This window comes from Acromyrmex echinatior, chromosome 6, assembly GCF_024713525.1.
Source record: "Acromyrmex echinatior isolate Ae372 chromosome 6, ASM2471352v2, whole genome shotgun sequence".
NCBI lineage: Eukaryota > Metazoa > Arthropoda > Insecta > Hymenoptera > Formicidae > Acromyrmex > Acromyrmex echinatior.
Window position 1 is genome coordinate 722,651 of NC_141857.1, and position 25,749 is coordinate 748,399.

The following is a 25,749-nucleotide window of genomic DNA, read 5'->3' on the forward strand; positions in this document are numbered from 1 at the left end:
GTATTTTATTCACCACTTTTAGGCTGATTTTTTTAATCTACCCGAATGCTTTTTATAGTTTTTATTATTTTATATATGTAATATTATGTATGTAATTTTATATATGTAATATCATCATTTCTTTCTTTATCTTCACTGTAGAACTATTTTTTTATATATGAAAAATTCATGATTATAATATTTTTACAATAAAAGAAATAATATAAAAGCCATGATCTAATAATAAATGATCTAATAATGAATTTTTTATTAAATAGTTTTCAGTTCAAGAGCAATAAATTCATGGTTGAACCAAGATAGATAACGTCTATTAGTTTAGTAGAAATCTCATATCACTATCTCATATTAGGTGCCTATCTCGTAATAAGGAGCTTTCCTCTATAATTTGAATATTCGCAAGAGCAACATTTTTTTGCAACTTACAAATATGAATAACTTTACAAACAAAAATCTCAAATTTTTTCACGAAACACGAGTCTTATATTTTTATTTTTATCTATGGAATATCTGTAGAATTTTTATCTGCAAATTAAAAAAAAATAAAAATGATCATGTTTCCAAGGTTTTATATTATCAAAAATAAACGAGATATTTTAGATGGTCGATTTAAGTAAACCACCCTATATAAATTTGTAATAAGACACATATATAAATGTGCAATGTAAATAAAAATTGTATAAATTATATAATTATTAATTAATTGATTGATTTAGATCGCATGAATAGCATAGTTTTTATCACAAGCAAACAAATGAAATTTTTGTAGACACCGGCTGATATTTTTTCTAGGCGTTTTAAATTAGAATTATTTTAATTAAAAAGTTAAATTAATAAGAAATACTATACTCTCATGATAAAAGAAAAGATTTTAAAAACCAATCTTGGTCTTAATATTATAAAAAGTGTCTTAATTATTATTTCTTTTTAAATTATACAATTCTTTTGTACTTTCGAAACTTTTGTGATAGAGAAAGGAGCGGCACAAGAAAAAATTTTACTGTATAATAATCAAAATCTTTAGAATATATATTTAATCTGTAATCCATGAGAAGAAAAAGTTGCTAAGTTTAAACGTGAAAGAAAAATCGATATTTCTCATTAACTTTTTCTTTTTAATGTTTAAAATTTTTTTTTACCGTAATATCTGTCACTTGGAAACGTAAATGTAATTAACTCGAATCAATGTCAAAAGCTCGAAGAATGTATCAAAATAACAAAAAAAAAATAGATTCTAAAATCTGTCGAGTTTGATATATCATGTATCTTAATTATTTATTTTGAGTGATACTCCCGAAAGAATCTATATCTATAATACTAAAATAATCGTCTTATCAATTGGGTTGCTGCCGAAATTCAACAACCCAATCGGATATTTATTGATTGAATTTAAAACATATATATTTATATGTCTTACATTCGAGATAATCTATCCGTTACCGCATTGGATCGAGAAACTGTCGGTCAAAAGTTCAGTGTGCTCGAAGAAAAAACTGTGTTAACAGCTATCAATACTCAGGAAACGGAGAACAAAGAGGAAACGCCTACGGAAATAAGTTTGCACAATTGCAATCGTGCCAACGTTTTACAACCATATCCTGAAAAAGTATACGAGACTTCGTTTCTCGCCGAAAAAAATAAAAATAGCTATTAAATGTTTAATCCTACAAACGTATTATTAAATAGCAAATAAAGAAATTTATGTATCTTAAATAAACTTTATTCATTAATTTATTTTACACCCTTAGTTCCGCGTCTCTCTTTAATCCTTCTATTAGATTATACTTTTTTATTATATAATAAAGAAAACATTTTCTTTTTTTTTATTCACGTAGAAAATAAATAAAATAGAAAAAAAATAGAAGAAATATGCTTTCTTATAAATTTATCGACTATATCTGTGCGTTATGTTACTAATTAACTACAACAAATTCTTTACATAAACATATTTAATGTTTGCAAGATTGAAATGGAATAAAATATTTTTAAATGTTCAATAAAAAATTAATTGCTTAAATATATAACAGTTACAGCTTATTTGACATTAATAGATAAAAAATGATTAAAATAATGCAGGATATTGTTATTATAATACTAAAGAAGATATTCTAAATATCTTATATGTAAAAAATATACTAAGGGAAAAAATTTTTTAACCTTGTCTCTCAACATAAAATTTTATTGATTTAGTGCAGATGAAATGTTCTTTATTCATTAGTAGAAACTTTATAAAAATGAATTCTATTATGTTCAATACGATAATACATCCATATAATATTATGAAAATCCTATCTGAATTATACATTAGATGTTGTTTCCTATATTACTCAGAAAATATCAAGGCCTTATGTTAAAGACATCTGAAAGATATATCTCTACATTAATAAAGATAAGACATTTCTAAAAATATAGCTTCAGGATATTTATAACAGAAATTTTAAAAATATTTAAATGATCTCTCTTTGATCGATATTCATATATTCGATTCTAATGTCAAGATTGTTTTAAGTAATGTTTTAAAATGTTAATATTCTATGATTGATTTATGACGTAGTCATAATTAGTAGTCATAGTTAGTAGTCATAACTAATAGTTTTAAGACAGTTTTAAATAATCTAAGACGGTATAAGAATCAATTATAAATATCAGTCTTTGAGATATTTCTATAAGATATGTTAAAACTCTAAAACTAAGATATGTTAAACTTTCCAAATCGCTCATCGCCGACAAAGAAACGTGGCGAATTCTATTTCTAATATAAAATCATACAGAAATCATAAGAAAGAATAAAAGACGCAGAATTATAAGATTTTCCAACTTTTTACCTATTCATTGCTAACTGGCAAGTTAATAATTCACAGATAATCTATGTGTATTTTATTTTTTATTGATAGCAAAGAATGGGTAAAAATTTAAAAAATCTCATAATACTGCGTTTTGTATTTAAAGATATCGATTATTCTACAAAGATATCTCCAAAATCTTCTTAGATATTTTTTAAAACAACTGTCAGATATTCAGATATCTTTTAGAAATATCTTGAAAATATTTTTAATGAAATATCTTTCAGATATCTTCAAAATCTCGATATTTTATGAGCAAAATCATTTCATCTCATTCACATATAGAACATTTGATTTGGTTTGATTATCTTCTGGGCATTTCGCACGCTCTTGTCATATCGTGTTGCAACTATTTACAATAGTATCATTAACTTACATCAACAAGTTGATCTATAACGTTTTTTACACGTACAACGTACAAGGATAAATTTGTCGGTAAATCCATTTATATTGCATTCGATGCAGTCATTTAATGAAATGCCTATAATACAGATATGCCTATAATACAGATGAAAAGATCAAGGTGATGGAAGAAGATTATTGCAGTAAAACGAGCAAAATATAGTGCACTAATTTTCCATCGATCAGTCAAGTTTACGCAGTGCGAATGAGTTGTCGTTGCGTTTGCATGCGCGTATAAAGCAACGTGTAATTTCGCAGAAACTCCGTCGAAGCGCAGCTGTCACATTCATCTATTTGCTATACAAGCGAGTCATCTCTCTTACTTAGAGTGCTGAGTTTATATTAAAATGCTTATATTAAACTAAAAGGTTATATTAAAAGTGCTGAATAGTTAAAGCAAAAGAAAGATGAAATAAGAGAAAGTGTATCACTTTCAAGAAACATTATTGTACGCGCGATTCAAATAATATTTTTAAGACGACTCTTTACGGCGTAAAGGCAAAGAAGAATCTTTTAAAAGACGATTAATTTTAAGCGTCTCATAAAATAAACAGGAAAATCATCTTGAAGTGCATCTTTCAGAAAATAAAAGTGCAAATAAAAATTAGTACTTTCAATTTTTATCAATAATGAAAGTGTGTTTAGAGAGAAAAAATGTTATTATGTGATTTATGTACAACAAACTTATTTTACGCGGCGTAACTTTTATCACAAAAAAAATTTGTGAGTTTTTTGAAAAAATTATTAGTAATAAATGTGCTCATAATAATTGCAGTGTATTGTATATAAAAACTCTACAACTGCAACATATTTATAACTTGCCTCTATATATATTTGATACTGTTTACGATAATATTTGCAAAAATAAAGTTTTATTGTTAATTTAAAAATTACATCTACAAGTATTTTACATTTTTATTTCTCTTAAGAATAAATTGCTAATACGTATAACTTTATGTAAAGCTATAAAGATAAAAATAAGAAAATACGTCTATAATTTTTCTACGCGAAATATTCTGAACATATTACATTATAATCGGTAAAAAAGATATTACAGTGAGATAATTGATGTTAAATTTTAAGTTTCTCACGAACAATTAAATATGATTGACACGCAACATGTACTTCAAGGTCTGGTTTTTTTATCGAAACCAGTTCACGTTTCTATAAAAAAAATCTCATGCATAATCTAAGATCGATTTAATTACTTGCTGGTTGATGAGGTAATAAAATGTTAATTTATTCTTATAAATAACTATATTTAATTTAACTTAATTTTACGTAAGCAAAGTAATTAATCCAATTAATTACAATTAATTATAATTCATTTACAGAATCACTTTTTAAATCTACTTTTTAAATAAAATTACAAACATAAGTTATAAAAAAATAATAATTATATAAATAATTAAATAAATCTTTTAAAAATTATATTTGTCTAAATAAATTCTCTATTACTTTCTTATAGATATAAAATTAAAAAAAAATATTTTAGTCAATAAATTAAATGCAAAATATAATTTAGTAAATATAAAATTCGGCAATTATTTTGTGTCGAGAAATAAAAAACCGATGCAACTATTACTATTATGTTTGATGCTAAAGAAATTAAATAAAAGAAAAAATAATTTATTTGAAATATAATTTAATTTATTAAAATTAAATTAAATCTTATTGTTTCCATTCATAATTGCATTCAAGTCCGACAAACTGAATCAATGCATTCGATGGACTGATAATTGTGTTTGTACATTCACAAATGAATATTACTAAGCTTCAAGATCTACTTTGACCAGAAAAAAAATGAAACTTTTTTCTCTTAATTGTGTTTAAATTAAAATTGTTGTGTATAATATGGGTAAGAGAGATGTAGAAATTTATTCAAAATTAAACAGAAATAATCAAAATTTTTCAATTAACCAATTCTCATTGTGACTGACAGGTAATTCTTCGAATATTCTGAAACATAGAGTATTTAAACGTCAAATATAACAAGCGAAAATTTCCCAAATACGAAATCCTTTACATCGTTTACATAAGACGTTTAATTCAGCATGCAATAATACTCTTCCAAAATGTCCTTCAGGCTAATTTTCCTCTAAGAGATGTCCAGATTACTAAGCTGAACCTCGAACCGACATTTTGACGACATTTTGGCGAATATTTTATTGTCTTTTGCCAAATTGCGTAACAAATGTTTATCAAAATGCTCGCGGTTTGAAAGCCCCAAAGAAAATATATGTAATGCATTCTTAATATATAATTTGAGTTGGTTGAGTCTCCATTAGATCGACGTAACTTCCTTTGCGCGAGACAGAAATTGATATGTTGTCCATGTCGTTTGAACGACAAATATAAAGCGACCAATCGCACGAGAACGATAATTAAACAAACTTTAAACCGGAGAATGTTTAGAGAAAAAAGAAGAATTGGAAAGATATTGAGAATTGGAAATCATCCTTCCCACTTTAAATGCCCCCACATGGAACGTGAATCTTGTTTTGTAAGATGATCGTGCGATTTCGCTGGAGAACGGAAATACATGTTCGACCGTCGACGTCGTATCTCCGATGAACCGAAAGCATCGCCTAGGAAACCGAGGTGCGGCCGATGCCGGTGCCGAGAACGATGAAGCCATCAACGATCAACAGCAGCAACAGCATCGACTTGTCGAACATCACCAGCTTCTCTCTTGTTTCCTCGAACCTCTGCGAGAACCTTACCGATTTCATCGGCCGCGATGTGCTCGCTGAACAATCGATTGAGTACCGGTGGGATACCAAGAACATCACGTGTCTGAAACGGCATGCACCCGAGCTAACCAGTGCAATATATCTCAAAGTTATCGTGTTGGCAATTATATCGGTTCTAAGCCTAGTCGGCAATTTGGCAACGATATACTCGATCACGAAGAATCGTCGGAAGCAACATGGCTCGACGATTTATCTTTTGATCTTTCATCTGTCGGTGGCCGATTTGTTAGTCACTATCTTTTGCCTCGCTGGAGAAGCAATCTGGAGCTACACCGTCGCGTGGTTGTGGGGCAATGCTGCGTGCAAGATCTTTAAGTTCCTACAAATGTTCAGCCTGTATCTAAGTACTTTCGTACTTGTGCTAATCGGCGTCGATCGATTTGTCGCGGTGCGATATCCCATGAAGGGCCTCAATACACCTCAAACGTGCTCGCGATTCGTCCTTCTCACTTGGCTGCTGTCTTTTATACTCGCCACTCCACAGGTAAGACGATTTTGCTTTACGTATTTTAAATATGAAGGTATCTTTATTTCAAAAGCGACACAATTCAAAAGGTATAATTTTCGAAATTTTATTCAATTCAGTTAGGAAAAGATTATTTTATCAAAAGTACACGATAAATATTTGTATTTCCACCAAATAGTACTTGTGTTTTTCCTAAGAATTTCAAAGAGATCATAAAATATCTTCTACAAAAATAATACATTTTAAATTGTGTTGCTTTTATAAATAAAAAAGAGGGTCTTCTACAGAGAATATTTAAAATTAAGACAATTTTAGCGATCAATGTTTGAAGAAGTTACTTTATTTTGAATTTAGTAATTTTAGCTGGATCAAGATAAACAGAAATGATCGATGGTATTTCAAGTTACGTCACTTTTGATAAATCATTCTGGTTATACATAATTTTATAGAATATCAAAGTCATCACACAAAAAAAACTGGTTTTTCGTTGCGAAACGAAAATAATAATAATGACATTCAATCATGTTTCTGAGAATATTTCCTTTTACCGTTATTTGCCTAGTTTACATCGTTGATACACATACTAATTAGTAACTTTCTATTAAATTATTTTAATTTCAGCGATATAGATATAAGAATGATGTACTAAATTGATATAATATGCATCAAAATGATTAATTAAATACACATATCATAATATATTTACACGTACCGCCAAAATTAAGATTATTCAATAGAAAGTTAGTACCCGTGTCAAGTACACATAAACTAGGTCATTATAGAGTAACTCTGGCATATACGCTGCATCTAACAAAAACTTAATTTATTAAATATTATTTACTATTTTTAAGATAAATAAACTATTAGTAAAAACTTTGTACTGTCTACTATGGAAAAAATATTAGAAATCCAAAATACTTATTGTATTTTTCTTATTAAAAAAAAAACTTTTGAAACCCTTGCATTTTTGCTGTATATCTCATAGAGGGATATATGACTCATAAGAGGAGGGGGATATATTATGGCTTATGAAAAATTAACAAATAATATGCTTATAAATAATAAAATAACACAATAACTCATAAAATATGTTTACAAAGTTTTCTTAAGGAATAAGAATGATAAATATGTATATAAAATATAGATAATAATTACAACCTTCCTACGTATATTACAAGTGTTATGAGGTACATATTTCATGTAATATATTTATTGCATTTAATGCACTGAATGCAATCTGAGCACTTTGTACGTTTTAGACGTTAAATCTGTCTCGTTAAAAATGCCGTATATCTCAAATAGGTGGAATATACAAGACTACAAATTAAACAAGAGCAAAACAGGAACAGTAAAGCATTTGTATTTGACTATACAATATGCTTTACTATTCCTTTAAACTTGTGTATCATGAAATAACCACTAATTGTAAGTCTTTCATGCGCTCCTAATTATTATTATTGTAGCCAGTAATTTTATGTAGATTATAATTTATGATAATGCTACTAATTATAATGACAAATCGATTCAACTTACAATAATTTCATTAATATTGACAGTAAGAAACTGAAATCATAACACAAGTTAGTTGCGGAAAAATTATCCCCCCTTCCTCCCTCCTCCCTTCTATTTTTTTCTGACTTCTGCGGCGTAAATTCCAGCGCGGAGATATTTGTCGGAGTTACTCTACGATTAGTTAATAATTTTTTAAGTAAAAAAGAAGTCCCTTTCTCCTTTTCTGAATTTTTTTAATTATATCACTTTAAAATAAGAGAACGATATGTGTACTATGTAGATATTCATGATTTTCTCGTAGACATTTAAACATTTAATTTTACAAGTTGCATTTTTGTTGCATTTATGCACAGTAAAAGTGATTTTAATATATACAGGGTATTTAATAATTTTGCTGACAACGCTCGTAGGCTGATAGAGCGGACTAAACTGAGTCGAAAAGTCCTCCATCATTTTGCAATTTTCATAATAGTTAACAAGATATTATTAATTACTAAAAATCGCTGAATATTGGTTTTCAATAATTTTTTACTCAAATACTATCAATTTCACAGAAAAATAGCAAGAGACAAAAATTGTTTATTTTCTTCTCATAAAGTTTTGAGAATTTTTTCATGAATTTTTTCATGAATCACGTATTTAAAATTTACATATTTTTTGGGAAGATTAAAATTACACTTTTATCTTAAGTTCTTGTTTTATAAAAAAAAAGTACGTATCTATAAATAATAATAATATAATTTATTGACAATAAATTTATTAAACGTTGATACATTGAACGACACACATTGAACCAATATTGCACCAATAAATTATGCTACCAGAATATATTCTCTTGTTTAAAAAAATTTATTATATTTTATTATAAATGGCATTATACAAACTCTTGAATGTTCCCATACAGATATAATTATAAATAATATTGATATAATAAAATATAATTATATAATTAGATATTTTCATAGATTCTCTCTTTATATTCTTTAAAATCTAGTAAATATCTTACATTTACATTATTTCGATTATTATTTATCGCCCAAATTCCGCGACAATTTATTACAAAGACACATTCCAAGAACAATGCAGAAGAATATTGCATAAAACACGCGATTTGAATCTTTATTCTTGATTTATATAATTATATTAATGTACGTTACATTATGCACTCGAAGCATACGTGATTATCTCAGATTTCACGTATAAAGAACTGATTTATATTTTTATTTAATTTTTCAATTATATTATTTATTTGGTATTTTGAAACATGCTTTAAAAAGATTAAATTGATCATTAAAATGGCATATATGTTGATTTTCCTGAAAATTAGCTTTTTATCTGATGAATATTTAAAGCAAAAAATATTATATTAGCAAACGAATAACTTATTTGAATATTAAATAATAGTTAAATATCGAATCGTGGTATTATCAAGGTAATCGACCGCTAGAAAAATGCTTATTGATAAACTAGATTACGTACAAAAAAATTTACGTACAAAAAAATTAGCTGAAGATATATTAAAAAAAAATCTGGTAGATGCTTATATTATTGTCTTTTACTTAACGCAATTTTAAACCGGCGAAAAGAATTGTCAGAAATAATTTGATCTGAATTATGGTTTGTAAATATAATCAAGATTCCAGATTCGATTAAAAGGTTATATAACAACTTGACAAACAACAAACAAGTTTTTGGTTGGAATTATAGCTCAAAGAATTAAAGGTTATACATACATTAAATACATATTGGTCACATTGTTTCTAAAAAAAAATTTAGAAATAAAATAATCTAACATAATGATATATTTTGAATAATTCTTAATATTTTCTCAATTTTCTGTAATTAATGTAGGATACAAAAATTACCTTTAAATAAAATAAATAAAAATTAAATAGGTAAAAATCTTTTTTTTATATTTTTTAAGCTGCCTAAAATATTTTATTATTCAATCAAACTATCTTAATTAAAAATAAAATTAATATAATTTTAGGTATATTTGTAAAAATTCGTCATAAATAGGAGGATTAGATATTTATTCTTTGATAAAAGATGCAATGAAAGCCTCATTATTATTCAAATGTTTTGAAGGATTTGATTAAATTAGAAGAAAAATTGTATTAAATGATCAAAAGAATGCTTCAAATCATTTTTCAAATCTCACGAAAACTAAAGATAGAAGAGAGAACAGTTGAGCAGTCTTCTCATTTTCTGTACTGCTATAATGTCAATTACAATAGCAATTGCACTAACAAAAACTATATCAAAATGTGACTACTTTACTTTTTTACTATTAATAACAGCGATGTCATGGACAGCTATTAATTCATGCAATATTACGATCATTACGACAAATTATTATAAATAGATGTAACTTGATTGATGAGTCTCAAGTCTTTGTTGAAAAATTTCTTAGTTATAATTACATCAGATAATACAAACTATAAAACGCTGTATAATGTATGTAAATTTTCATTATAAGTTTCTCAAGGAAACAGAAATAAAAGGAGAATTTTTTACAATAGAAATAACAAATCAAAAATATTCTAATTTATATTGAGTTTCCGACGAAGGAAATCAAATTTGGTCGAAGCGAGTCTTGATATTTAATAATATTTTTACAATTTTCAGTTCGAGTAAACTGCGTCGATTATTTGTCAATCTTGAAATATAATTCTTAACTGAAGTCCTAAACTAGAGCACTGCACATGTCAAGCAATTTAATATGATTGCTAATGCAGTATCTTTAAAACACTGCAAAGAATAAAGGAGTGCAAAGTACACATTAACTATGATAAATAAGAAACGGTATAATTAATTTAATTAAAATACTCCCTTATCACATCTTAGAAAAATAAAAAAGAACCACAAACATTATACAATACATATTCTGTTTCATTATATGCGTCATTAATATAATACAAAACATTGTGTATTCCTTAAGATACACGTAGATAGTATTCCAGAACAAAGAATTAATATTTTATGAAATATCAGTCATTATATATCGAAGGAAACATTTCATATAAACGTATTTTGTGAACTTATTTCAATTTCATCTTTAATCAACACTTTGCAACTCTGCAACACGTGTTCCTGGAAACTTTCAGCTTCCACCATCCGAGATATTGACCATTCGAGATATTCTTTCTAGAAGTTCCCATATATATAAAAAATACATTTTCTATTTAATCCTTTGAAAAGTATAGTATTATATCCTTTTAAAAAATTTAAAAAACATATATCTTACAAATTTTTTAATAACTTTATACCTAGTACTTAAATAATATTTATAAAAATCACTAAATCCGAATTTGTGAAATAAAACTTTTCATTTTTTTTAATTTCAGAATAATTTACTCAGGGCCGAGATTCAAAGTCTGGCAAATTTTTAGTTTATGTAATATGTACTATAATATATATAAGCAAAAAAATTTGTTTGTACAAGGTATAAAAAAACTTCATATCCAAAGAGGTCGCTAATTTCGAATCTGAAGTCAAAATCATTAAACTTTGACAAAAGGTAATAAAACTGCAGTTTCTATTTTATACAAATCAGACAATTTTTTTATATTATAAATCTGCTATATTGAATCATTTTTAATTTTTAATTTTTAATTTTTTACTTTAGATTTATTGATCCATAAGAATTCGCGAATTTAATAATATTTTTGTTACAATTTCCAGTTTAAGCAAACAGCGCTCTAATTATTTGTCGATCTTAAAACACAGTCCTAAACTAAAATTGATGCAAGCAATATTACAAACTATTGTAAAGTGAATCTAATTAAATAAGAGAAATCCTATATTCAGTCAAAGCAAATCGTAATAGTACCTAATAATAAATTTATGTATGAATTTTACAATTTCCAATTCATGCGCGACAAATAAATACGCGACGATTATTTGTCTTGAAATACAGTCACAAGCAGAATCAGAGTAGTAATATCATTTATTAAATTAAGCAATTCAATAATTTTTTATGCTAATAAGCATTAAAATTAAATCGAATCTCCCGGCTGCAATGAGATGATATTTTTCACAATAAATTCTTTGCAGTGTTTTAAAGACGCTCATTAGCAGTTATATTAAATTGCTTCTCAAGTGCAGTGCTCCAGTCTAGAACTTCAGTTAAAAATTGTGTTTCAAGATTAACAAATAATCGGCACGCAATTTGCTCAAACTAAAAATTGTAAAAATATTATTAGATGCCAAGACCCGCTTCGACCAAATTTGACTTGCTTTGCTTATTTGTGTTAAACATTTCTCGATCGAATTTTACTTAATATTGTGTGATTAATTTCGTAATGCCTGCCACATACTCTTCAACATTATATGTATAGATATGAAATAGAATGAAGAAGTTCTAACACATTGTTTACATACATAACGAAAAATTATGCTTCTAATTATTAAAGCAGGGAAACTGCAAAAGCAATTTTTGTATATTAACAAGAGAACAGGAACATATTTTGATAAAAAAAAGTCAAACAAGCGAAAAATCCGATCAAGAGTAGAATATAATGCCGCCTAGCATAATACAAAAATATAATAAGAAATTATAATCATTGAAACAGGTGTACAAAAAATTTTGCAAGAAGAAAAGAATAAAAAAGAACTTTAATATAATACTTCATATGTCAATAAAAAAGGTAGAGAAAGATAACAATATTGTATACTATTTAAATATTTTTATTGTTTGTATTTTTAGAAAATATTCATTTAAGAAACAAATTAGCAAAAATATAGAGCATGAAAAAACCTTTCAATATAATATTAAAAAATAAGAAATATATCTAAACATACAATTGAGGATAGAGCTAAAAAAGTATTAGAAAACATAGCCACTATTAAGCATAAAAAACGAATTCAAAACTAATAATAAGAAGCCCATTGAAGAAAATTAAAACAGTTATGGATAAAAATGAGCACAATTTTACTAAAAAAAAATTACAATTTTATATTTATAATTTCATATTTATGTAAAAGGAACATTCAATATATCATGTTATTTTAGCATCATTGATACGATCAAAATAATGTCACTAATTTAACAAATATAAGCAAAAAAGATGTTAAAAGAATGCCATATAAATACGTTTTAAATTATTTCTTATCAGAATCTATAATATATAATATAATGTATACATGAGATTTCTTTTGTTTCAAAGCAAAAAAGAAATTAATAAAAATTAGTACCAGTTTCCGCAAGCAACTGTTGTCCGTAAAATACCTTTTAATCCATCCTAAATAAAATTACTATTAAAAATTTGAATATCACAATTTCGATAACTTAAAAGTAACAATTCAAAATTGTGAAATTACTATTGTTCTAGTGATAGTAACATGTTGGTAACTGAAAGGAAACTTATACCAAGCAATTATTGTATTTCTTTTCTTATATCAAGAAACGCTTTCCTAGGTTGTAGTTTTCCTTTTATTTATACAATTTATGTAATGAATATATAGCAATAAAGATCACAGATACAAAAAGTGCGTTTCCTGCCCATGCGGCTCATTGACAATTAAATGACATTCGTAATAATCTCAATAATGGCGAAAAAATTCGCCACATATAAATTTTAATATATCTTTCTTCGACCTGATTTTGATATAAAACAATAATTTTTATATAAAATAAATTAAATTATAAAATTGTTTTTGCAGTTTTATTTTATTTTAATATATTTTACGTAGTAAACATACAACAATAAAAATATAGGAAAAATGTGTTTCCTATTTGGTAATCATTGAGAATTAATCGACAATATTTCTGACAAGAACTTCTGGGAATTTGATATACAGGGTGTATATATCCAGCGAGATTGCTGTCATAGAGTGTGTAAATAGAACTAAACTGAGTCGAAAAGTCCTCTATCATTTTGCAATTTTGCAAAACATTTTGCACATTTTGCATTTTTTGCAACTTCACAGAAAAACAGCAAGAAACAAAAATTGTTTATTTTCTTCTTATAAAGTTTTTAGAATTTTTTCAGAAATTTTTAATTCCATATTTTCATATTGGTAAAAATAAGAAAATGCAGTACTAAAAAGTTCATTAAAAATTCTTTAAAAAATTCTTAAAAATTCTTCTCTATAAGAAGAAAATAAATAATTTTTGTCTCTTACTGTTTTTCTGTGAAGTTGATAGTATTTGAGTAAAAAATTAAAGAGCAATATTCGGCAATTTTTAATAATTAATTATTTCGTTAACTATTGCAAAATGGTAAAAGATTTTTCAACTCAATTTAGTCCGCTCTATCTATACACGCTCTATGGCAATAGTTTCGCAGGTATACCTCCCGTATATATTAAGTTTTAATCTTTTATCAAACCAGCTTTAATATAAAACAATGTAGTTTTTATACAAAATAAATTAAATCATAAAATTGTTTTTGTAGTTTTATTTTGATGTATTTTATGTAACAAAGATGCAGCAGTAAAATTACAGTTGTTAAAACAGAAAAAATATGTCTTCTTCTTGGTGATCACTGGCAATTCAATAACAGAGCATTCGCAAAAATCTTTGGTTATTCGAGATATATGTATTCGAGATATGAATGTATGTGTTTTACAATATATATATTTCTTCAAACTATCAATAAACATTGATGTGGCTTTAAATAAAGCAATAGCTTTTGTAAAAAACAAATTAAAACATAAAATTGTTTTTGTAATTTTATTTTTATGTAACAATCAAAACATCAATATAAAACACAGATAGTTACAAAAACATTATAAATATAGTTTACTGTACAAAATTTTCTACAAATAAAATTTGACTCTTTCTTCAATGTATGTATCCATATATCCATAAACTATTAGGATATATGATAAAACTTATAGAAAAGATTCAAAAGAAATGAAAATAAAATTTACTCCTCAAAACATTTGATTCAGTTTAGAAAAATTAAAATCGTATTACAACATTTAGGAATCCCAACGAATATCATTGAAATATCTCCATGATTACCATGATAACGATGTACTGCGATCCCATTGTTCGGAAGGCATATTTGAGCTATTGCTTCGCTTGATATCGTCAATCACGTTAACCCCTGTCATAGTTGAGTTCGATTTAGTTGACTTATCAGTCAATTTGTCGACCAGAATAGGTTCGATCTTAGACTTCCCGTCGTGAACACGTCTATCAAAGCTTCTGCTTCCACCTCTTCTTCTTCTGTAGGACCTTGACCCGCATCCCCGTGATTTTCGCATATCTTTCTTCCTGCAGACAACCCTTTGACTGCGCCCAGTCCTTTTATTATGTCGTGTCCTGTTACCTTTCGATCGATGTATCTTTCGCCGGCAGTACAAATCCAGTAGACCGATTTCTTGAGCAGCCACCTCCTGTCGTGTGATTTCATTGTCGGTCGGTAAACTATACTGACCATCGGTCTTCTTCAAAATGCCATAAGTAACTCCGCGCTTTAAAGCATTCTGCATCTGTGACAGCAAGCCGAAACATCTTCATGAATACGTATATATGCATATATCAGGTAACCAAGAAAACATCTTTGTGATATTTTTTATTATATATCTTTTCAACGCGCGCGCACGTATGTATATCCCGTTTTTATTATCTATGTTTTTACATCGTTTTTTAGACATATATTGTTTGGAAATCTTTTAAATTTCCTGTTATTTAGAGAGACAATTATTTATTAAAAAAACAGTCTCGTATAAATGATTTTTACAAAATTACACAACAATATTATATAAATTGATATATTTGAAATTTAAACTCTACTGGGAAAAAAAATTTGAAAAACTTCAGACTTTACTCGCTGTCTCAATGTCATATTTTATATTCAAATATTAAATAAGAATTCTCTGTTCACACATAAAAAATTACTGGAAATAAATAAACAAGAAAAAAAAAGAATAATAAATAGCACTTTATAAACAGTTGTTTAGAAAGTAAAGAATGATCCGTTTCCTCGTTTTATTTATATATATAATTAAAAATTCTATAATTAATATTTAATAATTTAAACAACAACTAACAACAAAAACAAGTTTAAAAACTGTAAGATAGTAATCAAGAGTAATTAAAGGAATGTAGCAGGAAGATCGTGATAAAATTGTAATTAACAAACCAGGCTTAAAAAACATACATAAATTTCCTTTTTAATTAACTGATTAATAAATCAGTATGGCATTAAATCATCAGCAAAATATGTATTTCGTAATAAAATTGTGTTTAAATTTTTAAATTGAGTGACGCAGTTTTGAAATGAGCGACGCAGAATCAGGAATTATGTAATAAATCTTAAGCAACACAGAATAACTGAAACCTTTTTCATCAAACGTTTATATATATATATACGTGATCTGTTATTTTGTTCTCTCACTAACTTGCTTCGTATATTAATATTTAAATTATTGAATGAAATAATTATGTGATATAAATAATAAAATAGGTATACCTATATATATATATATATATATATATATATATATATAAAATAGGTATACCTATATATATATATATATATATATATATAAAATAGCTATATCTATATATATATATAAATGATATATAAAAATGAAAACAAATTTTAAAGACTTATACCATATTATTTCATTTGACGATCATAAAACATGAAAAATTATTAATATAAACCTGACGTCGTGCTACAGCAGCCGGGATTTTATAAACAGATGTAATATATTGAAGAATTTCTCGTGTCGTAGATCCTTTGAGCTCGCGAAGATTTTTGATCGCAGAAATTATTAAACCAAGGATCTTCATGGTCAGATAATATACCATGTTGATTCTAAATTCAAACAAAGTCGGGGAAAGAATAAATTTTCTCTCCTTATTAATTAAATAACCTTTAAATAATTCAAAATGGATTTGTATTATATTCTAAGCTTTCATAAAATGATCGTATCGATATCAATTATTTTTAACTCAATCTCAGTAAACACAATTAATATTACATGTACAGTATTATATAATTTCCTACTAAACTGTATATCTAATTGTAACTGTATATCTAACATTATTAAATTTATAATATCAAATTATATTCAATATTAATTATTTTTTAATCATTTCTATAGATCGTCACTATTTCTATCCAATATATCGTTAATTCGATTACAACAATGAAATTAAACAATTTAATTCAAGAAAATGTATTTATGATTCAAATTTAATTTATTTTTTACTAAATACATACATTAACATGGACAATATTTACTTTGAAACTAATCACAGAAATAGATTGATTTATATTTTACAAATATAAAAATAATGTTATACAAAATTATTTAACTCAAGAGATTGGATTATTATTGCTTCTTTGATATCTAACAACGTATCTATCTATATAATAATATTATAATTTCCTACTCAAAGATAACATATAACATATTATATTATATTACATTTATATTATTGGAAATTATATTAATATATGTTACTGTTAATTGATGTTTACCGAGGGATATCGTCATTATCAATATCTCTTGCTTACACGGGATAGATATGTGTCCAGAAAAAAATTAACAGTGATAAGCAACAAAGACGTGTATTTCATATATTAGCATATCTGTAAAATAAGTATAACAATACTAGACACGAGGAAGACGTTGCAATTCGATCGAGCGTTATCCTGTCCTCGAGATGAGACCAATTCTAGATAGATTTAATGAGGTGTCAAGTGCATGAAAGGCGGATGTAAAGTCTTCGAAATTGGCCTAATGTGTCTTCTTGTCGAGATCACGCAACGAGTGAGGGTCGGAAAGGACGAAGATCGCGAACCCAGTCAAGGAACAATGCTGTCGTGGCGACGAAAGAAAGAGACACGGTCCGTGTGGTGAAGATTAATGACAGACGTATACCTATCTCTTGACAAGGCAAGAGACAAACGGCCCGTTTAATTAATGCGCCTCTCCTGTTCCACGAAATTCTTTTTACGGCAACATTCACGGTAACCTTTGTACCATCTCTCGCTTCAGTATTCCGCCTTATCGAAGAAACACGGCGAATTTGCAAGTCAGCTGATCTGCCAAACGTGGTAGCAAAACCTTCAACGTTGATGAACGTTTACAAATGAATGTCTAAAGTGATGTTAGCTTCATGGATAACAGTGAATAACCATAAAAAATAAAACTGAAATTAGTAAATGATGTTGAATCATGGTGAATGATGTTGAATAATGTTATTAGCTCTATTTCTATGGCATACATCGTTTTTAACTGTATAGCGAGTTTGCACCAACCTTGGTTAAATTAATGATGTTACATGCTTTACTATTGGAGCATACAACGTCAACCAATGGAGTATTAATCCAATCTAAGTTGATGCAAACCAGCTACAGTCGAAAACGCTATTAGTATATGTATAGACATTGTAATAAATAGATGGGCCGATATTCATAATCAATTCTTATTCAATCAATTTAATTCTTATTCAATCAATTCTTATTAAATCAAAGGCCGATATTTATAGTCCGTTCTTATTCAAGATTATCTTAAGTAATGTCTTGAAATGCTAATACGACCCTTTGGCTGATATTCATAATCGGATATTTAAGATCGTCTTAAATACAGTCTTAAAATATCATGAGTCAATCGGACAGACACTGTATTAGCATCTTAAAATATACTTAAGGCGGTATTAAAATAAAAATAAACTATGAATACCGCCCAGGAGGCAATTCCTTATAGAAATTTAAATACATAAAGGTGTTATTGACAGTACTATTTTAACAGTACTTTTAATATTCAAAATAAATTAATTAACCAGCACTATTCTGTACGTAAAAATGTCAAAAAATTAATAAGTAGTTGACGAGATATTTTATATTACATGTCGTAATTATATTTATTAGAATAAAATATAAAAAATACTTTATAAATTATTAATTTTTCAATATCTCTACTTTAGTACTTTTATGTATTATACATATATGCAGAATAATTAAAAAATCAAATTATATATTATAAAAATATATATATAAAATATCTATTTAAAAAGTTATATAGTTCTATTTATAAATGGAATTTTATATATATATTTTATCCAACAGTTTTATCCTACGTTTGTTTTAATCTTCCGTTTAAATCAAAATTAAAAATATGATTTAACATCTTATAAATATTTTTGTAGCACATCTTATGTATTAACTAAAGATATTAAAAAGAAATCGATTTTTATCCACAGAGATGTAAAAATAATAGTATTTTTTATAGATTTTGAATATGATAAAATTATTAAAAAGTTTGTGGCATTTAAGGAATACTTTGAAAAGTAAGCAAGAATATTGAAATTTAAATATATCTATTTATCCTCAATTTTCAAGGTGTTCCTCAATCCCGAAAATTTTCTATTAACATTATTATAATTAGAGAATCGACATTTATAAAAAAAACGCTATTCCTTTTCCTAAAAATCGGTCTCTTTTTAAAATTCTCCTTTATTTATGTTTTACTTTTACACGCAAATCTTTGAACTTTCGGACTTTTTGCAAATTCTGTATTTTCTCTCTCGAATCCGCAAGTAATATCTAATCAATGTACATGCTATTATTACTTTATTTACGTATTTCGTTAATATTGATGTCTGCATATTTGTATGTCTGCATATACTGATTTTTTTTCAGATCGCGATATTTCATGTTGTGCAAGGACCATTTGTAGAAGAATTTGTGCAATGTGTGACACACGGCTTTTACACCGAGCGTTGGCAGGAACAACTCTATGCAAGTTTCAGTATATTCTTCATGTTCCTTCTGCCATTAGCAATTTTAATTACCACTTACGTATCCACTGTGCTCACTATTTCCCGTAAGTATAACTTTTGTGTTATATATACAAAATTATAATTGCGATAAAACGTACAATGTATGTAAAATATGATTTATTATTCTTATACATATATATATATATATATATATACTATAATTTTACAATAAATTTTATTTAATCTAGCTTGTACAGAATGATCCTTAAATATTCTAAAAGATTTTAAAAAGAATTTCTCATATAAATTCAGAACGAAAACTTGATATGTAAATATCTTGATATTTAAAACAACTTAGTTTCAAAAGTACAAAATATCAAAGTTGAAAGAAAAATTGTTTTCTAAAAAATTTCGATAATCATTCGAATGGTTTGATCAATGTATCCGTTATATTACGGATCATTCCAGCAACGTTGCAATATTAAAGAAATGTTACTGAAATATTCTGTGCTATATTATATTTCAAAGATATAGAGGAAAGCTCTCTATTATGAGATAGACACCTAATATAAGATAGCAGCGTTTCTGCTAAACTAATATAAACTATCTGTTAGTTGCACCAAGAATTTATTGTTCTTGGATTGCAAACTATTTAGTGGAAAATTCATTCGATCATGCCTGTAGTTGTTGTAAAAAAGATTTTAGAATTTGAATGTCTTCAAATTTCATTGAGTCTTTAAACCTTTTTTTAATAAGTAAAAAATATTGTATTTGGCAATAAATTCTTCATGTAGTGCAAGATAGAGCAAGATCGTACTAATAGAAAAATACGGGATATATTGAATTGTTTAATTACAGAAGTTAGATTTGATAATCGTAAAACTGTAAGACGTAGGAATAGTAATATGAAATACTCAAGGTATTTCTAATATGAAATAACCTATGCTTTTTACTTATATTACTTTTTATAATCATAATAAAAATCATTATTAAAGTATGCGTTATTGTGCAATAATAAAAAAGACAATCGGAATGAATATCGAGTGCCTATTCTGTTTGATTCCAACTACCTGAAGACAAATCCTGTACAATGCATTACATATTCATTTTGCGTGCACAATGGCTGTGTTTATTCGTATTTTAGAAACATTAAATAAAGTTTTTTTTAATTGCAATATCGATGTACATTGTATTTTATTATCGATTTCTTGGGACATTTCATATTAGGAGCACAATTTTTGGTCTTTGCGATTTGCTCACTTTTTACATTTCTTTAATTAAAAAAAAATAGAATTGGAATTAAATTTTACATAACATTATCTTAAAACTTATTAAATTCTCTTCAAAATGTCCTATTATTTTTTTAAATTCTGCCCATAAACTTCTAGCATTCTACCCAAAATGTACTCGATATCTCATAATAGGAGACTTTCCTCTAAAAACCAGTATTCCTAATTCTTATGTTTCGTCATAAATATTAAGATGCCAACGGATTAATCAGAAAGCTATATTTACCATCTTAACATATCTTAAGACAGTCTTGAAATAAAAGTGAACTATGAACACTGGTCGAAAATTCCTTTTTTAGGGTCATGCAAAGAAATGAATTTTTTTCCTTGAACAGGAAGTCGGAGAAATTTTAAAATGGATCAAATAAAAACCTACACAAACATCGACTTAAATAGGAGAAGACTGATGAACAGGGCAAAAACGAAATCACTGCGGATCAGCGTCGTCATCGTAGCGGCATTTCTAATTTGGTGGACACCGTATTATACGATGATGATAATTCTTTTGTTTATCAATCCGGATGATCACGTTAGTGTATTTTGATAGCAACAACAGAGGGATTAGATTAGGCTATATCGAAAAGTCTACATCGAATGCTAACAAACATTGAATGCCTTTCAGCTCAGCGCGGAGCTACAGAACGGAATATTTTTCTTCGGTATGAGCAACAGCTTGGTAAATCCTTTGATATATGGCGCGTTTCATCTTTGGCCGCAGAGACAACGGCAGGACTCTTATCATAGGTGAATAGAATTTACGAGACCGTTCGATGTGCCGTATCTCGCAAAATCCTTTGCGCGTTTTGCTCCAATGTAACTCGCAGCATGCGAGTTACGTAAACTACGAGTACACGTGTCGTAGAGCGATAAAGTTTTTTCGTTTTTTGTACGATTAAACTCCATACGAAAATTCATACGAAGAGACGTAACGTTCTAATCGATAAAAAATCTTGCTATCTTGTTTCTAATTATCAATATTAGAGAAAAAAATCTTGATATCTCGTTTCTAATTATTGATATTAGAAAAAAAATCTTGATATCTTGTTTCTAATTATTGATGTTATCACCAGTTACAGATCTGAAGCTTTGATGAATCAACGAAACAATATGAAGAGACGCGACACGAAAATACCACTTCTCTCTTATCAAGATAGTAACAATAAAGTGATTAATGCCACACAGCAGCATCACATATAACTATTTTTTTATCAAATTAGATTATGTATGTCTTACGTAAAAGCAACGAACATACGTTGTAACAAGAAATAACAGCGTAATATAAAAAGCTGAAATAGTACATAAAAAACAAAAGATAAGAAATATCACTCGTTCTGTCCTCTAAATAAAGTATCGGATTTTTACAAGTAATAAAGTTATTCTATTTATTTATAAAAAGACAACAATCTTAGTATGGAACAAGTAGACTTTAAATACTTTATTTCTATGTACAAAAAGAATAATAATAACTTATAAAAATTTATATTGATTTTTTTAAATTAAAGGGTAAATGTATTTACACATATCTCTTGATTTAGATCTAATTTAAACAAAATATTGTTATATTGTAATTAATATGTGTGTGTATATATATATATTTTTTTTTCTCAGCACACAATATTTATAAAATATTTACAAAATATTTATAAATATTTATAAAATTTATTTTTAATATTTCGTAAATATTTTTATCTTACAGATTGCACAAATTATAAAACATTTATTATAAATATTATGCAATATTTATTGTAAGTTATAGTAAATGCTGTGAAAATACTTAATGAGATATTATAATCCAAGTAAAAAATACTTATTAGAAATATTTATTTGTATTTACCAAAAATATTATATAAAATATTTAATCTATATTTTAATAATATTTCGAATAAAGCTTATATAAAATATGTATGAAATATCTAAATGTCTGAGATACTATCGTATTATGCGGACAATAGTTACTTGTACAAACGAGTGGAAATACTATAGCATATTTATTGCTGTAGAAGTCATTACAATCTATTGGAAATCGTTTTCGTAAAATATTTTTCAGTCAACATTTCCGTCAATCGAATGGAAATATTCTGAGAAAAATATTTTAGTTGTATACCAACAAGAAATGTTATATTGTAAACAAAACAAATTCTGATCATACGAATCAGTTTTTTGATTATTGTAACTGAATTTCTGTGTAGTTATTTTGATTAGAATGTTTGATAATTCTAACTATATATTATATCTATCTGATTGAATTTACTAGAATTCCAATTAATGTGCAACAAGATTTTTTTTTTATAATGTAAATATTTTGAATCCAATATATTATGCAAACAATTTCCATGACAATAAACGTACTACTACCGTATTTCCGCTCGTTTACATAGACAATTATATTGTCCATATAATGCTTTTAGGTCGTCTGATGAAATTACTATTGTGCCGGTGACAACGTGATAGCAACTGAAAAGAAACTTATATCAAGCAACTACCCAAATAATATATCTTAATGTATTTTGAAATAAGAAAGAAAATAGATGCTTAGTATAAGTTTCTCTTCAATTGTCATCATGTTATTCTCATCAGGACAATAATAATTTCTTTTAGAACAACTTAAAGATATTATGTAAACAACGGTTGCTTGCACAAATGAGCAAAAATGCTGTAGCATATTTATTATCATAAAAGTTGTCACAATCTGTTGGCAATCGTTTTCTCGTAAAACATTTAATCCATATTTCTGTTGATTAAATGAAAATGGAACATCATTGCGCAGCGAGTTAAATTTCTTAAATTTAAAGAACCACATAGAATAGAAAAAAAGGCGCATCATTAAAAGATTCTTTTACTTTTTTTTTGTGTTCTAATGGAATAACTGGTTGATACGAAGCTCGGATAGCACAAAAAGAATTCAGTCATACGTCATCAATTTCGAGTTCATTTTCAGATGCAAAAAAAATTCTTTTCAGAATTGTTCCGAAAAAGAATTCTTTTTATGTCTAAAAATGAATTCTAAATTAATGACATAACAACTGAATTTTTTTTAATTCTCTATTTGGAAGGTCTCCAAGATAAACGTAATATATTTTTTTTAGTAAATTGAACTGAGATATTCTATTGTGTGTTTAATATTTTAATATAATAACAATAATAATAATAACTTTATTGAATGCAACTGTTAACATTAAATATAAACAGATAGAAATACAGTAAGTTTGATTGTATATATACACAACAATAGGCGGGGCGACAGCTAAACAGTTGATTTGAAGCCATATTTGATATCCGAATACTATCGAAATTTTATCAAATACAATAGACGATTAGAGATTTTATTCATAGATTACTTACTAACTTAATTTATATTTGCGATATCTTCAATTCTATAAAGTGCCTCGTTTATATTATATCAAAATGTAATGTAATGCTTAATATTTAAATTTGTTAATATTTTATTGTTACACTGATGAGATGAATTATAATCAAGATCTAAATTGTAGTCAAAACGATTGTAATCGTCAATTATTGTTAATAATACACATTCGAGTTTTACACATTTTTTTTTCAATCCAATATCAGTTTATATTTTTATCTTATAATTTATGTCTTTAACGTCTTATTATTCGATATATGTACGTACTATATATACCGAAACTAAAATCTCAGTGAAGTAAACTCACGGATACTTGCGACTCGCGGATACTTGTGTTGGTAGGCTGACGTGACCAATAGCCACACTAAGGCATAATCATGTCAACTCAGAGGGCGAAAGCATGTTACATTGGAAATGAAAATCTGTAATATCTATCTTGATCAAGTTCGGCCGTCGCTCCAGAATCTCTTACATTGAGAAAAAAATTTATAAATTTTACTAAGTATTTCTTTGAATAGTTTTAGCAGAAAATTTACGGTAAATAAATATCTAGATAAATAAAAAAAATGATAATTGAATCAAATAATAATGCTTTTATCTAGTAAATGTGTTTACATTTAATAAATATTCCACTAAACCTATTCAAAAAAATATTTTTTAGAATAAATTTTTTAAATTTTGTAAATTTTTTGCTTAGTAATGTCTTAAGATGCTAAGTTTTCTGATTGGTTCATGACATCTTAAGATTGTATTTAATGAGACAATCTTAAATATAAGAATCTTAAATATAAGATTATAAATACCGGCCATAGAAATAACAATTTCAACTCAGAAATCGTGTATTTCGGTATATTTGATTTCTGATAGGTTGAAATTATTTCCTTATTCCTTATTTCTAATTGCTTATTCTTTTTAATGTGTCTGCACTCTCAGCTGTCTGTAATGTCTGTATGTCAATCAAGCTTTGCTATAATATAGCGATATCCTAATAGCGCTTACAAAGCGTTAACAAAGCGCATGTAATCGCTTTTTTAGTGCTTTGCATGAGCTTCTATGCTACTTGAGCAATTAGAATAGCAAAGATATACATCTTGATTACAATAAATATCTACATCAATATAATATAATATAAGTAAATGTTCTCTTGCCCTTTGTAGATATTTGTTTTTCTCAACAAAATATTCCTTTCGTAGCATACAAACTTGAAAATTATTGAGTGTCTGACACCAATATCAGCATAGAACAACAGAACATTAGGACTCTTATTGCGCGCGCGCGAGAGAGAGAGAGAGAGAGAGAGAGAGAGAGAGAGAGAGAATAAACTATTTCTTGCGTGCAACGAAATATTCATTTAAAAATACATTCTTATTCATTTAAAAATATATTCTTATTCATTCAAGAACATCATTCTTCTAATAATGATATGATTTA

At 26.9% G+C, this 25,749-nt stretch overlaps 2 protein-coding genes across 2 annotated transcripts; one reads left to right on the forward strand and one right to left on the reverse strand.

Annotated features, from left to right (window-relative positions):
• The first annotated feature begins 5,748 nt into the window (after window positions 1–5,748).
• Window positions 5,749–24,885, forward strand: Crzr (corazonin receptor). The gene is made up of 5 exons (XM_011070570.2): window positions 5,749–6,479; window positions 19,586–19,769; window positions 21,290–21,483; window positions 21,577–21,698; window positions 22,025–24,885. The coding sequence occupies exons 1-5, from the start codon at window positions 5,853–5,855 to the stop codon at window positions 22,149–22,151; spliced, it is 1,254 nt and encodes a 417-aa protein (XP_011068872.1). The 5' UTR covers window positions 5,749–5,852; the 3' UTR covers window positions 22,152–24,885.
• LOC147909258 (uncharacterized) lies at window positions 11,525–18,785 on the reverse strand. Its single transcript, XM_087406886.1, has 2 exons — window positions 16,597–18,785; window positions 11,525–15,416 (listed from the first exon to the last, which is right to left on the reverse strand). Exons 1-2 carry the CDS (start codon window positions 16,741–16,743, stop codon window positions 14,940–14,942), a joined length of 624 nt encoding a protein of 207 aa, XP_087263012.1. The 5' UTR covers window positions 16,744–18,785; the 3' UTR covers window positions 11,525–14,939.
• Window positions 24,886–25,749: the final 864 nt, after the last annotated feature.